This window comes from Amblyraja radiata, chromosome 13 (assembly GCF_010909765.2).
Source record: "Amblyraja radiata isolate CabotCenter1 chromosome 13, sAmbRad1.1.pri, whole genome shotgun sequence".
NCBI lineage: Eukaryota > Metazoa > Chordata > Chondrichthyes > Rajiformes > Rajidae > Amblyraja > Amblyraja radiata.
The window spans coordinates 25,604,296-25,619,353 of NC_045968.1; the positions used below are offsets into that span (position 1 = coordinate 25,604,296).

Genomic DNA, 15,058 nt, shown 5'->3' on the forward strand with positions numbered 1-15,058 from the left:
GCTTAAACCTGCAAAGTGTATTTGCCTTCAGCTGAACTCACATCCAGTTACTGTGTTAAGACTGGAGACTTCAAATTTATAGAATGTTAGCCTACCCGACCCCACATTGTATTGAAGATAGACACAAAAAGCTGGAGTAACTCAGCGGGACAGAAAACATCTCGAGAAAGAAGGAATGGGTGACGTTTCGGGTCGAGAGCCTGTATTACTTGATTGCTTGAGTTCTCATAGTTATTATTAAACTGGATCCTACACATCCAAAACGGCATAATCCCAAATAAATAACCCGCGAATGGGCATCTTGGCCAGGCTCAGGAGCAAACCGTCAGGGGGATCCCCCTCCCCGATCGGCCCTCCTCACTAATCAAGATCCCTTTAAAACAGACAATGGCACTCGTTGTCCCCCTTGACAAGGCCTGCTTTTGGCAACCTCTCCTTCTGCTGCAGTTACTGTTGGCAACGTCCCATTGTGATGTCATTGTGGCACTCGGCAGCTTGAGAGCCAATTGTGATTGGTGCGCTGTGAGTGGCATTGTGACATCATCATTGTGACATCAAGCTGCTGGAAAAAGGCCCTCTGTGAGAAGCGGTTTTTGTTTTTTTTTAAACTTTAATCGCGAATAACTTTTGAAATAGAGCAAGAAATCTGAAGTGAACCTGATGAATTCGTGGAGGGGAAAAATGGGAGCAAGAGTGTGTAAAAATTTAAAGTGTTAGCACGTAGCGTTTTGAGGAAGAAACAATGAAGACAGACAGACGGGCACACACACAAGATCGGACTTTTATAGGTATAGAGATAATAACAAAAATGCGTTTAACTGGTCTGAAGCCAAACCTTTAAAATTAAATCACCATTTTTTTCAGAAAGCTCTTTTGGGGAGGAGCTCTATTCTCCCCAACTCATCTTCATTCCTGTGATTTCAAGGGCAGTTGAGTCTATGCTGACAGACATGTCTGTGCCCAGTACAGTCCACCCTCAGTGGTAATCAGTAAGTTGCCACAGTGCCAGCTCTGTGGCAATGGCGCCATCTATTGGACCCATAGAGATACAGTACAGAAAGGCCTTTCAGCCCACCAAATTCCAAAAGCCACCCATTTGCATTAACCTCACATGAATCATATTTTAGATTCCCACCTGGAGCATCTCACTGAACAACACGGTGGTAGCATCTTCATCAGCGCATTTACTTTGTTAGGCATTGAAAAGATTTGGCATGTCCACGAGGATTCTCTCAATGTTCTACAGATGTGTTATAGAAAATATTCAGACAGGATGCATCTTGGCCTGGTATGGCAACACACTGCCTGTATCTGCAGAGTGGTGAACACTGTCCAGTCCATCGCAGTCTCGCCACTTCCTTCTATCCAGTCCATCTTCACAGTGCATTTCATCAGAAAATTCCGGAAGTATCACTAGAGATACCTGTCACCCCGAACATTCTGTTTTCTCTCTTCTACCTTCTGTGGGGATGGAGTCATTGATTCTATTCGAGGGAGAGAATGACAGACATATAAACAAAGAAGTCAAGTCGCATGGTGTGAAAGCAGAAAAGTGATGTTGAGGCTAAGACTGGTTCAGCCATGCCCTTGCTCAATGGTGAAGTAGGCTCCTGGGCAACCTCTGGTCCCATTTCTTATGTTTTCGTCAGTTGGGCAATTCTCCAAAATTTGGCATAAGTTCTTGGAGTTAGTGAACATGATGTTTCAAGGTCATCAAGCCTCTTTGAATGTTTCTTTATATCTGAATCCAAAGTTTGGATCAAAGTAATCTTTTCATAATGTATTGCCTTATATATGTACATACAACTAATTGCCTTTTTGGACTTCTCAGGAAGCAGTGCTATATTCTGAATTCACAATAACCATGCTGGATAGGAATGGCAGTTCTCACTCCACAATGTATACTTGTGAACCAATTGGATTGTATGATAATCCAACAATTTTATGCTTACCACAACCGTTGATAGTTTTTTTATTCCAGAATATATCTTTTAAATTGAATTTAAATGCAAATGCTGGGCCTTGATATCTCACCTTGGATTCCTGGTGAAAGTCACTGATGTACTAGCCCAGTAATATAAAAACAGAATGTGTACACTGATTTGTAATTTCTAATGCAGTGGAATATGTTAATCTGTCCCAAATGAGCATCATGTCCTATCTTAGTGTTTTCATATTGTGGTAGGAACAGCAATCCGCCAACTACAACACTAGAAAACTTCCACACTAAACTCAACGCTGCCAGAGACAAGTGTTTTGTTGATACTGGATTCTGGGGAGGTGTCATCCCAGGCAATCAGGTAGACAGTTTAAAAATAATTCAACTTTTACTGTTTACTGGTCTGTCTACCTTGTCCCTCTAATTGTCTATGGGTCACTTAAATCAGGACATGGAAGGCAGGGTTGAATTTAGCAGCACCTCTGGACAGATTCTGTTTTGAGTTGTAATGTTTTAAATTGGACCATGAGGTGCATTGAAAAGTGCGGTAACAAAGTGCTTCTCAAGATGATGAACCTAATGGGGCCAAATCATCTATGGAGCACAAAAATTGTGTGAAGTTTCTGCCCACGTTGAAGATATTACGTGAGCTGTGGATCAAAACTGATAGTCTGACAAACTGTATTGCAGACCACTTTACCTTTAGAAACTCAAATGAGTTATTCTAGGATGAGAAGTCAGTAGCACAATGTAAAAAAATGAAGGGACGGGGATACTCAAAAGAATGCTGCACCTGATTAATTGCTTCAGAAAGCAGTACAGCTCATTATTAAACTGTCTTTTCTATTCCCAGTCTGCACTGCGCCCCATGATTGAGGCCGGAGTTCCAGGATTCAAGTGTTTCCTCATTCACAGTGGAGTGGATGAATTTCCTCATGTTACTGAAGCAGATCTGAGAATGTCACTTGCTGAACTACACGGTACAGGCCGAGTATTACTGGTAAATACACAATCTCTCAACCACTGTACCTCCATTTCTATTCATATCCAATAGTAGAGTAAATGCACCAGACAAACTCGCACTCCCTTTTCTGCTTGGGCCAAAAAAAAGGTCAATGTTCAAGGCTTCTGAATGTCACAAAAATATACGGTAGACAAAAGTGCTGGAGAAACTCAGCAGGTGCAGCAGCATCTATGGAGCGAAGGAAATGGGCAACGTTTCGGGCCGAAACCCTTCTTCAGACTGGGTCTATAGCACCTATACCAGAGTGAGAAACTTTTGGACTGAAGTTGCAAGTTTGTAACTCAGCTGACATTCGAGTGCAGTGAATATTCAGACGCTGCCTTAGTCACAAAAATATAGTTTGGACGAAGGCATAAATATAAAAAAGTTATCAGAAATACATAATTCTGATCTCAAGTACAGGGTTCTAAGATGAGGGCCTTTCAGACAGACAGACTGAAAGTGAACTATATACAGGGACCATATGTAAATAAAATCCAGTGTGAAGTACAGTGGACTATTGGATAGAGACCCTGTGAGAAATACATTTGTATGTACTTCTGACCAAGGAATACGCAGACCAGTCTCATAAAGGTCCTCCCCAGGTTACCAATGCCCGATTTAAGGATGCACATTCGAGATTGACGGGTGGATTTGCTGGCTGTTGTGGCACTACGGGCATTTACTTTCATGTGGAAACTAGGTTTGAAGCAATGTCATTGCATTTTGCAGAGAAATCTGAATGACTGGATTTGACTTCATGTTGCCCTTGGTTAACATCCATGTGTGAAGTTCCATAGATAAGAGTTGCCCAATGACGCAGACCCAATAGCGTGGCACAGAGCCAGTCCTGTGAATTCAATGCCCATGGAGTTCGGTTTACTCTCGGTGCTGCTGGCAAACACGGCAGCTGTGATTACCTGCTGGTGCTGTCACAGACTGTGCATTGAGTAATAATCTAAGCCTGGGTCTATAGCACCTATAGCAGAGTGAGAAGCTTGTGGGCTGAAGTTGCAAGTATGTAACTCAGTTGACGTTCGAGTGCAGTGAATATTCAGATGCTGCCTTTTGGATAAGATTAGAAAAGGTGGGTTTTGCCTGCGCAGCCAACATCCTTCCCTCAATTCAGATCATTGCTATTTCAGGCATCCTACTATGCATAAAATAAATTCCAGATTTCCCTCCATAATAAGATGTTGTAATTCCAGTAAATTAGTAGAAGGTACTTCAAATCGATGATCATGGCTTCACACTCATAATGGACACACCTTTTAACCACGTAATAACAATCGATTTATTATTGCAAACTAAGGTATAACTCCTAAATCAAATTGGCAGCAGACTTTCGCTAGTAAAGCTGCTGCTTCACAGCTCTTGCAACCCAGGTTTGTTCCTAATCTCTAGTGCTGGTTGCGTACAATTTACATGTCCGACCGGTAGCCAAGTGGGTACTCCCATATCCCAGTTTCCTCCCATATACAAAGATGTGCAGGTTGGTAAGTTAATTGTCCATTGTAAATTGTGCTCATTGTGCAGGTGAGTGGTAGAATTTGGGAGGAATAGTTTGGAATGTGCAGAGAATAACATGGGGTTAATGTAACTGAGTGTTTGATGGTTGATACAGACTCAATGATCCAATGAACCTGCTTCCATACTATATGACTCTATGCCTTCAGGAAGAGTATGCGAAAAGTCACATTCTTGTTAACCAATTCACCCAAGCTATAATAAAGATTTCACCAGTATTATGGCTGACTTAAGACTGTTTCATGTGACGATGTATCAGTAGCTTTCTGTTTCTAATCATACTGGAACAAATTTGACTCAACAATGGAGAAAATATACAAGGAAGCATTTCAAAGCATGAAATGGCTAATATGATTTTTTTCCCCATCAGTTCCACGCAGAAATTGAGCTGACACATGTGAACCCTCCATTAAACAGCAAGTATAAAAGACATCAACAAGATGATGCTGACAAAAATGAAATGATTAAGTGGAATGGTTGACTTGTTATTATCTTGCAATATTTCAGAAGGGATAACTCCAGTCAGTTACCTGTATGAACATTATCCTCAAGTACTAGCTCAACTCAGTGGAGAAGCCATTTTCACTCTGGAGTATATAATATAGGCTGATATTCCACTATGGTTCTGAGAGACACGTGTACACTCAGAAGTATGATCATTTTGATAACATGCTGAATGAGTTCCTTTCTATCTTCCCACTGTTTATAAAAAGGGAACAAAAGTTCTCTTCAGTGCAATGGTTAAACTGTCACTTCTGGTTCTGCTGGGACATTTTTAGAAGCCATCAAAGGATGACAAACTATTATAAAGGAAAATAAAGTGTCTGAGAGTAAACTTGCAAATAATAAAAGTACAAAGAACTTCCACAGCAATATAAAAAGGAAGAGAGAAGGTAAGCAAAATATTAGTTCCTTACATGGTGAATCTGGGGATTTAATAACAGGAAAGAGGAAATAGTGAAGATTCTAAATAATTATTTCAAAGTTTTCAATGAAGGCATCAGAAATTTCCCAAATGTAATAATCAAGGAGTTACAGGGAAAAATATGTAACAATCTCAACGCTACATAAAAAATACTAGTCAGATAGTAGGGCTTAAGAGTGATGTTTCCCTGGACTCATCGTAGAATCTGAAAGGAAGTGGCTACAGAATTAAATGTGTTGATCGAACTCTACAAAACTTCCTGGATTGTAATCTATAGAGTCTTTGAAGGCACCAAAATCCCCCCCACCCGTCACAAATTTGGAAGTCTAATGAAATATGAATTTTTATTGCTAGGAGTATAAAAGTAAAGACTTAACACCTGGAGTTTCACACACAATTTTGTTTTAAGAAAGGACATCCCTGTATTGGAGCAAGTGCAGGGAATGTTCACAAGGTTGATTCCTGGGATCAAGAGGTTCATATATGAAGTGAGGTTAAGGATGATGGGCCTTTAATATTTACTGTAGAACAAGAGATTATATTTAAATGGGTAAGACTCTGAATAGGATTAAAGGATGACTCCTCTTGTGCAGGTATCTCAAACAAGAAGACATTGTTTAAGATTAAGTGAGCCTTTTAAGAGGTAACGAGGATTTTACTTTATTTCCGAGAGTTGTGACTCTTAAGTTCTCTACCCCAGAGAGCTGTGGAAGTGGCATCACCAACTACATCCAAAACATTGACTGACAGACAGCAATGGAATCGGGGGGCAGGGTGCAGGGAGAGCTGAGAAAGTAGTACTGAGACCAAAATTGGATCAGTGCAGAAAAAGAACAAAGGTTAATTGGCCTACACCTGCTCCTGTTTATTATAACTGCTCTGCTCCAACGTCACTGCTTCTCTTCCTGCTCTCTTTTTTGTCTCTCCCTGCCATGTCACTCCCCTTGTCATCACCACATTCTTTATCAGCTGTCCTCTGGGATCTCGACCCAAAACATCATCCATTCCTTCTCTCCAGAGATGCTGCCTGTCCCGCTGAGTTTCACCAGCATTTTGTGTCTATCCTCTATACCAGCCTCTCTTTCTAAATATCTCTGATTTGCCATATCCCTAAATCTAAATTATATTTTTTGTGCCATATGTGACTCCATCCTGGTTCTCAGACCCCTGTGCATATGCAACCTTCCTCGCAACAAGACCTGATGAGATGGAAGTGGAAGCCATTCGATTGGTCATTAAACTTTGTCTGCAGTACAGGTAAGAAATTGATGTGTGGAAAGCCTAATCAACACTACAGCAAAAGACATCTTACTAAAGTATCCAGCAATACATGTAAAATATTAAACTCTGGGTTTGAAATGTTCCACAAAAACTCAGCATTTTCTGACTTATTTGTGGTGTTGATGTGAAATAATTTTCTCAACAGCAAATGAGGGATGGGACAGAAGCTATAAAGGTAACTAGAATTAAACCTGATGGAACAAGGGTGGTCGACAAATTAAAGTAGAATGGGGTAATTTACAGAAATGGAATTGGACATGGGTAGAGGTCACAAAGAGAATAATAGAGCTGGTGAGCTAAACCAACAATATTCTGAACAAAATATAAAAATTTCACCAGGAGGACCTGGAAATAACATTTCTTTTTCCCTCCCACATTGTGCATCTTGCCAGAGACTTATGTATTTTCCAGCTCTGGCGGTGAAATTTCCAACAATCAGATTGTCACCCGTCAGAACTCGCGTCAGTGATTGATCAAGCTTATAGCAGAATTACTCTTTGGCCCTTCCTGTTCCTACCAGGTTTAGGAATGTATACACAGGTGACTGTATTATGCTGATTCAATGATAGGATAAGCTAAAAGGTCATTAGGTTTTTGGTTATCGCACAACATGAAGACTATGTACCTGTTCCAATTTTCCCTTCCACAGGGCATCCCAGTCACCTCATTCCCTGAGCTGGCTGTCTGCTGACTGCTGTATGTCACTCCAGATGTCAACAGTGATTTGGATCCTGGATGATAAATGTGGTGCAGACCCGCACAATCACGTTTGGGATTGTCCATGAGAGCTCTAAAATTTCAGGTCCCAAACTTCAATGAGCAAAAGATGCCCTCAGCTAGAAATATGGTGATAGACTTGTAATCTCTTCCCTTATACTACTCTCAGCCAACGCCCCTCTTCCCGAGCACTCATTCTGTTCCTTCTCAGCTCACTCAGCACTTCACAACTCTTCTCCTCTTAGGCATTCCTGTCTCCAACCACCCTCGCATTCCCTCCCATGTCTTATCCCTCCCAAATTATCCCTTTTCCTCTAACAGATGCCCCACTTCCTGTTGTTTGCCCTCTCAAGGACTGCTCCCTGATCAATTGTCCTCGCATCACTTCCAGAAGTTGCAATGCCAAGCCCTAAGGCATTCACACAAGAGTCGGAACACCTTCATGACAATATACAAGAGGACAGACCGCACACTAAATATCTGGAGTACAAGGTCCTTCACAAACCAGGATAAATGTTGCATACCTTTCAGAGCTGATTTGGTTCATTAGTCTGTTGTTATTCAAAGGTCACACTTGCTTTGTGCTTTTTTCTGTCTCAGGGTTCGCTGCCATATTGTTCATCTTTCCACTGCAGAAGCTTTACCCCTGATAGACGAAGCTCGCAAAGCAGGAGCTTTGCTGACTGTCGAGACTACACCACATTATCTCTCACTGGCTGCTGAAGACATACCAAACGGTGCCACGCAGTACAAGTGCTGTCCTCCAATTCGGACAAAAAGCAATCAAGTACAAATTGAAATTTTTATTAAATCAGTCCAATTACAGGTCTCATTGCAGAATAATGACAGGGTGCATTTAAAATCACATTATCTAATGGGGGTTCTAATTGCTAAGCTCTCTCCCTTTAAAGTGGATACTGATAGCAGATTCTTCATTCAACTTGATCATTCCATTAAGGTTGAAATGCTATTAAAGCATCCTCACATATCTTCACTCACCTTTAATTAAGTAAAACTGCACATTTCCATTGGAGAGCTGGTCTTGTAAGGATAACCCCGAACTTACAGTTGTATGTCACCCTAATTCAATATTATACTACTGCTCTGACCTTTGCATCTCTGCCTGCTGGTATTGTTCCAACTCAGCATTTTATCTTCCAACTAGCCACACATTAGCCCTCAGTAAACACTGAATTCAGAGTTCTGCAAATAAAATCTTTCCGGTTTGATGTAGAGATCAAACTGAAATATTTAAATAGACACCATTTCTGGAAACATGCATCAGGTTTGGCAGCATCCATGGAAAGAGAGTGAGCCAATGCTTCAGATACAAATTCTAACAAAGGGTCTTAGACTTGGACTCTTTCCATGGATGCTCCCTGACCTGCTGTGTTTCTTATCTATTTTTTTAAATTTCAGATTTCTAGAACATTTTCAATTTGTAACCTGAAATATTTAGTCTTTCTGTCTGCCTGCTACCCACTGCTCAGTAACTTGTTAAATTTCTAACTTTCTCAGTCCTTAAATTGTAACTCCAGTATTTCTGCCCTCCACACATATTACCTGATCAGCTGCTTTCTCAGCATTATTTTATAAAGAAGATAAGTGAATGTATTGCTCCCTTTGTCTGCAATGCTAAAGTCTATACTGGTGCCAAGTAATGGTGGCATTGGTTAATCACCTCCTGTGCCCACAGGAAAAACTATGGTCTGCATTGAAAGCTGGAAAGATCGATATGGTGGTGTCTGATCATTCTCCATGCACTGCAGAGCTCAAACTGCTAAAATCTGGAAACTTCCTCATGGCATGGGGAGGGATTTCTTCTCTGCAATTTGGTGAGTCCAATTTGCAGCCACAAAATTTAATGGTGGCACAAAGCACTGTCGACAGATTGACATTTTAAATGTGTTAAGTTGTGACAGTTGAGATCAAAGATACTAGAGGAGCTCTGCTCTATAATCTTTGGTTGAGATCATACATCAATACATGGTGTTCCAAGATTGCCACATTTGCATGTATAGTGCGTAGGAAAGAACTGCAGATGCTGGTTTAAATCGAAGGTAGACACAAAATGCTGGAGTAAGTCAGCGGGTCAGATTCAGATTCAGATTAAACTTTAATTGTCATTGTCAGTGTACAGTACAGAGACAACGAAATGCAGTTAGCATCTCCCTGGAAGAGCGACATAGAATATGATTTCAATAAATAAATCTATTTACATGCATACAGTCAGTGTTTTTCCTGTGGGAGGAGTGTCCGGGGGGGGGGGGGGGGGGGGGGGGTGATTGGCAGTCACCGAGGTACATTGTTGAGTAGTGTGACAGCCGCAGGGAAGAAGCTGTTCCTGGACCTTCTGGTCCGGCAACGGAGAGACCTGTAGCGCCTCCCGGATGGTAGGAGGGTAAACAGTCCATGGTTGGGGTGAGAGCAGTCCTTGGCGATGCTGAGCGCCCTTCGCAGACAACACTTGCTTTGCACAGACTCAATGGAGGGGAGCGAGGAACCGGTGATGCTTTGGGCAATTTTCACCACCCTCTGCAGTGCTTTCCGGTCGGAGACAGAGCAGTTGCCATACCATACTGTGATACAGTTGGTAAGGATGCTCTCGATGGTGCAGCGGTAGAAGTTCACCAGAATCTGAGGAGACAGATGGACCTTCTTCAGTCTCCTCAGGAAGAAGAGACGCTGGTGAGCCTTCTTGACCAGAGTTGAGGTATTGTGGGTCCAGGCAGCATATCTGGAGAGAAGGAATGGGTGACGTTTCGGGTCGAGACCCTTCTTTAGACTGATGTGAGGGGAGGGGGCGGGGGTGGGACAAAGATAGAATGTAGCGGAGACAGTAAGACTAGTGGGAAAACTGGGAAGGGGATGGAGTGAGAAAGCAAGGGCTATCTGACATTAGATAAGTTAAATGTTCATACTGCTGGGGTGTAAACTACCCATGTATAATGTGATTTGGACTAAGATGTTATAACAAGTCTCTGTCTGTCAATGCAAGCAGATGCAGAGGATTCTGGGGTACAGGTAGTTTTTTCACTGCTTATCCTCAATCCAAAATAACAAAACAGGTTAACTGGAATTTTATTTTTTAGGTGCTTTCAAGTATCTCACCACCAGCAACAAATAATTTTCAAAAATAGTTAAATTGCTCTGAAGATGGCTCGGTAACAGGTCTAACAGAGATAACGCTACTTGCACGTATATCATTTACTAACTACAAAGAGACTATAATTGATAATACAATTTAATGTCAACAAATATACCTTGTCCAATCTATTACCCAGGTCATTGCTAAAACGTTTGTAGGACTGACCTGGAATCCGGCAAGGATGTGAAGTGCAATAGAACTTTCATTCTTTATATTTATTCAGGAGTTACTCGTTACTGCCCAAACCGCAAAAGTGGCCATCCATTAGGAAAACTACATCGGAGAATGTGCTGGGCTTTAAAAATCTTGCATTTCTTACTATCTAAGTATTTTAAAGCTGTGCAAGATTCCTCGCATTCACTCTTTAAACATAATTCCCTGTTAAAAGGACTTCCACTGTTCTGGACCTCTGCACGGCAGCACGGATTCACCGTACTGGACATAGTAAACCTGATGTGTAGAAACACAGCCAGATTATGTGGCATGGAGAACAGGAAGGGTTCACTTGTCGTTGGTAAGGATGCTGACATTGTAATATGGGATCCTGACAGGGAGTTTGAGGTAAGTTACAAACATTATCAGCTACATTAAGAGAATGGTACTATGTTTAAATGTAACCTCAGTAAATGGCTGTTATTGCTTGCAGGTGACAGAGACTTTAATTCACCACAAAAACAAAGTAAGTATTCTTAACAAATCTGCTTTGCTTCTGGGATCAGCTGGAGTACATAATGGCCTTAATTCATACTGTATACTGCACCCAGTTATATTTTATTACTTGATGCAATGAGAAAGAACAGAACTGATCATAAAACACATAGATCAACAACAATGACTGAGGGAGCTCATATGGCAGCGTAAAAAGATCAAGATGCTCCAGTAAAGATCAAGATGCTCCAGTAAAGATCACGATGCTCCAAAACTCCAGTCATCTAACACTCCCAGGGTTTTGATGGTACAGGTACCAGATTGGAAGATATTCCAGACTACTGAATATTACCCTTATTAATACACAAGCCTTTAGTTCAATCTTTAAAAAATGTTTTACATAGGCTTACAATAAAGGTTCCACTCTATCAACTGGGTTTAAAAGGAGTGCAGAAAGCTGGACCCAGTGAGTTAAAAGTAGCAAGGGAACAGAGTGACATGAGTTTAAAAGCAGTGTGGGAATTAGCCCTCACTGAAATTAAAATGTGTGGAAACTGGGCCCTGCTGTGTTCAATGCAGGTGTGGGAATGGGGCTCCAGTGAGCCAGAACTAAACAGATTTGCAAACCGCACAGTAGTGAGTTAATGATGGGCCTGTCCCACTTAGGCGACTTTTTAGGTGACTGCAGGAGACTAAGCAGTCGTCACATGTTCGCGGGTAGTTGCCGGGGAGTCGCCTTCATGGTCGTGAGGAGTTCCCACATTCTGGGAACCAGTCGCGGCCTCATTATGGTCGCCAAAAATTGCCATGAGGTCGAAGGTTCTCTTAGATTCTCGTAGGCAGTAGCAGGTGCTGACTGGTGAATTTCATTGGCTCTTTGGGGGAAAAAAAAAATGCAAGGAGTAGTTTTCAGAACCAAGGATAACCGAATGGTAAATGTCCGCTGAGCTTCTCAGCCATGTATCTCTGGCTTCTTAAAAGTTGTCTGGCTTCTTAAAAGTTGTCTCCACTCTTTCTCTCTTCCCCCCCCCTTTTAAAGGATTTTGATGTACACTGCGCTAGCTGTCTTAATTACAGCGCCAACCTTCCTGTTCATCGCGGTATGTGTCTATCACCTTTGCTTTGCACCGTGTGAATTTCAGACAGCGCTCCCCCCGCTTGCCCTGTGTGAGTGTGTGTATGTGCGTGTCTCTCTGTGTGTCTGTGTTCTCCACTCTGACAGTCGCCGTTCCAGTTGCCGGTTTTTCAGTCGACTGTCGACAACTTGTCGCCGGCAGACACCTGAAAAATCGCCTGTGGGACAGGCCCATGACTATCATAAAATCCATTACACAGTGGCCATAATCCAAATGTACAGCAGAATAGGCATGAAAGGCCAAATGTGCTGCTCTTGGTTACATTTCTTATGTTATTTCTACAATATCAGCAAGGATACATATCTGAGAAGTGAACAGAATGCTGCTCCATGCAAAGCACAAAACAGAGAGAATGAAATATACTCAAGCTGTACTTTGCCTTCAGAAGCTGTTCCCATTGGAGTAGTTTTTCCAGCTTGGGCACTCTCGGCCAATATAAATAAATAAACGCACGACTCTCATCCCTTGTATCCTGCTCCACAAAAGCACACAACTATAGGTACAAAGTAAAAACTTCTCCTTTCACCCCTGGCTTCTGCATTACGGAGAGTTTTAGATAAAATGGATAATGACAGAAGCAGGTTTATATGCTGCTCAGGTATTTAATAAATCACAGTCAATCCATCACAAATACATTTTCATTCTTTCAAGACTCCAAAAACCTATCAATCTTTCTCTTGAATATCCTTAGGACATAGGCTTGAATAATTCCAAAATATTCAAAACGTTTAAATGATGAATCTCCTAACTGGGCACCTCCTTTTCCCGAGGTTATAAATCCCAGTTCCAGATTCTCCAGGTTTAAAATAAACAGCCTCTTAATATCCATCCATTCAGGTCACTTGATTCTATGCATTTCAATTATCTCAGTCTTGTCTACATGTGTGGAATTGAAAGGAATGCTAAGTGATAGCACAATAATTCCTCCCCTTCTTAAAAACTTTTTTTTCCCAATAAATGGTAATGTGGATTCTATTTCCCTCAGATGACCCCCTATCTTGGACGCAAACTGCATGGAGACGTTTTTGCTACAATTGTCCGTGGGAAGATAGTCTACATGCAAGGAAAGTTTCCCAGCAAAGCTTTTGGAGAATTCATCCTGACCAATACTACTCAATGAAATGGATGAAAATTCAATGAAATTCCATTTGTTAGGTCACTTGCTCCAAAGACGCATCTAAAAATGTTTGTTGCTGATATTAATGGGCATGTTGACAGGATCCCCAAAAGATTTTACACCTTTACATTCAATGCAAATTACATGGAAAATAGTAAAAGTGTGGCATGTGAAGTCCTACTGGCCCTCTGCACCAGTCTTTAGTGACTTTACTTTAGTTATAGTGCAGAAACAGTTCCTTCAGCCCAGAGTCCACGCTGACCAAGGATTAGCCCAATACATTAGGATTATCCTACACACCAGGGGCAGTTTACATTTTTTTTTTAACTGAATCCTATTAATTATCAAACCTGTATGTCTTTGGAATGTGGGAGAAAACTGGAGTACCCGGAGAAAACCCACATGGTCACAGGGAGAACATACAAACGCCGTACAGACAGCACCTGTAGTCATGATCGAATTTGGGTCTCTGGCTCTGTAAGGCACAAACTCTATTACTGCACCACTGTCCGCCCTAGTCATAAAACTATCACATCCAATGCACCAAAATATGTTCACTGTTACCCCACATCACTTCACAAAAGAGAATACAGATGAAAAAAGACAGGACAGTGATTTTAAGATGAGGGCAGCCATCACCTTGAAAATTGATCTAGACAATTGAAATTAACCCAGCAGAACACTCTGGTCTTGATTACTGTACAGAATAAATTTCTTTCCAGCCAATAATCAGTCTGATTTTTGTGAATTAACACTCACCCGACAATCCACACATACACTATTTTCAAGCATCAAATATTAATTACAAATTGCAGTCAGAGTGTAATACAAAACCATAACTTGATTATTATTTTTGCTTTCTACGAACTGTCCCAGACTGAACAGTCATATGAACAATGAAATAGTCATACCAGTGTAGCAAATTGGCAACAAATTTTACAACATGCTAATCAAGTTTAACTGAAAAGGATGTCAAGCATGGTCTTCAACTAGGCGGCTGATTTATTAGAAGCATTGGCCATCGCGCTGGTGAAAATTTACCTCCCTTATGTAACCACATTTCCCCCCCCAGTGAAATTAATTAAATCAATTCTTATTACAATCATCTAGTGACGAGTGTACAAATGCTAGTGCTGCCATCCACAGAATGATGATGTCCAGATGCTGGAAATTTAATTTTTATTTGAGGGGATAGAAATTCTACCAATTTTCGATTTTATTCTTCCTCTGACATGTAGTTAGGAAGTAGTTTAGCTTTACAATTTATTTCATAAATAAGTTGATTTTAGAAGGTGATACTTCTCTGGCTATGATAGATTAATGGAGCAAATTCCAGCTCTTGCAATAGGAAAGTGTGCTCATAAGAGGACAGATCTAGAAATAAGCACACTACTGAAACACCATCAGAAACCCTCAAAGTGCTGCTCTTTCCTATGATACAGTTATTGGCCTTATATCACAACTTCTGTCTTAGAGGCTTTAGCCATGATCAAACTTTACTCAAAGTCAGTTCCAGATCCAATCAACAAGCAAGTGAGCCCCAACTTTCAAATATTACTTCCCTGAATTACTAAAAAGTAAAAGCATTTTATGTTTCAGACAATAACACCTGTCAAT

The 15,058-nt window shown here is 41.1% G+C and overlaps 1 protein-coding gene across 2 annotated transcripts in view; it reads left to right on the plus strand.

The window, feature by feature from the left end:
* The window catches only part of LOC116979735 (allantoinase, mitochondrial-like), a 32,368-nt gene extending 18,195 nt beyond the window's left edge, over positions 1–14,173 (plus strand). Inside the window, exons 4-12 of one of the 2 annotated variants that reach the window (XM_033031484.1) lie at positions 2,186–2,300; positions 2,793–2,939; positions 4,840–4,885; positions 6,558–6,651; positions 7,993–8,179; positions 9,089–9,227; positions 10,929–11,101; positions 11,187–11,219; positions 13,310–13,617. In XM_033031484.1, coding sequence (XP_032887375.1) covers positions 2,186–2,300; positions 2,793–2,939; positions 4,840–4,885; positions 6,558–6,651; positions 7,993–8,179; positions 9,089–9,227; positions 10,929–11,101; positions 11,187–11,219; positions 13,310–13,444 — 1,069 coding nt within the window. In that variant the 3' untranslated portion in view covers positions 13,445–13,617. Of the gene's footprint in view, positions 1–2,185; positions 2,301–2,792; positions 2,940–4,839; positions 4,886–6,557; positions 6,652–7,992; positions 8,180–9,088; positions 9,228–10,928; positions 11,102–11,186; positions 11,220–13,309 lie in introns of both variants that reach the window. The other variant, XM_033031485.1, reaches the window with a different exon arrangement.
* Positions 14,174–15,058: the final 885 nt, after the last annotated feature.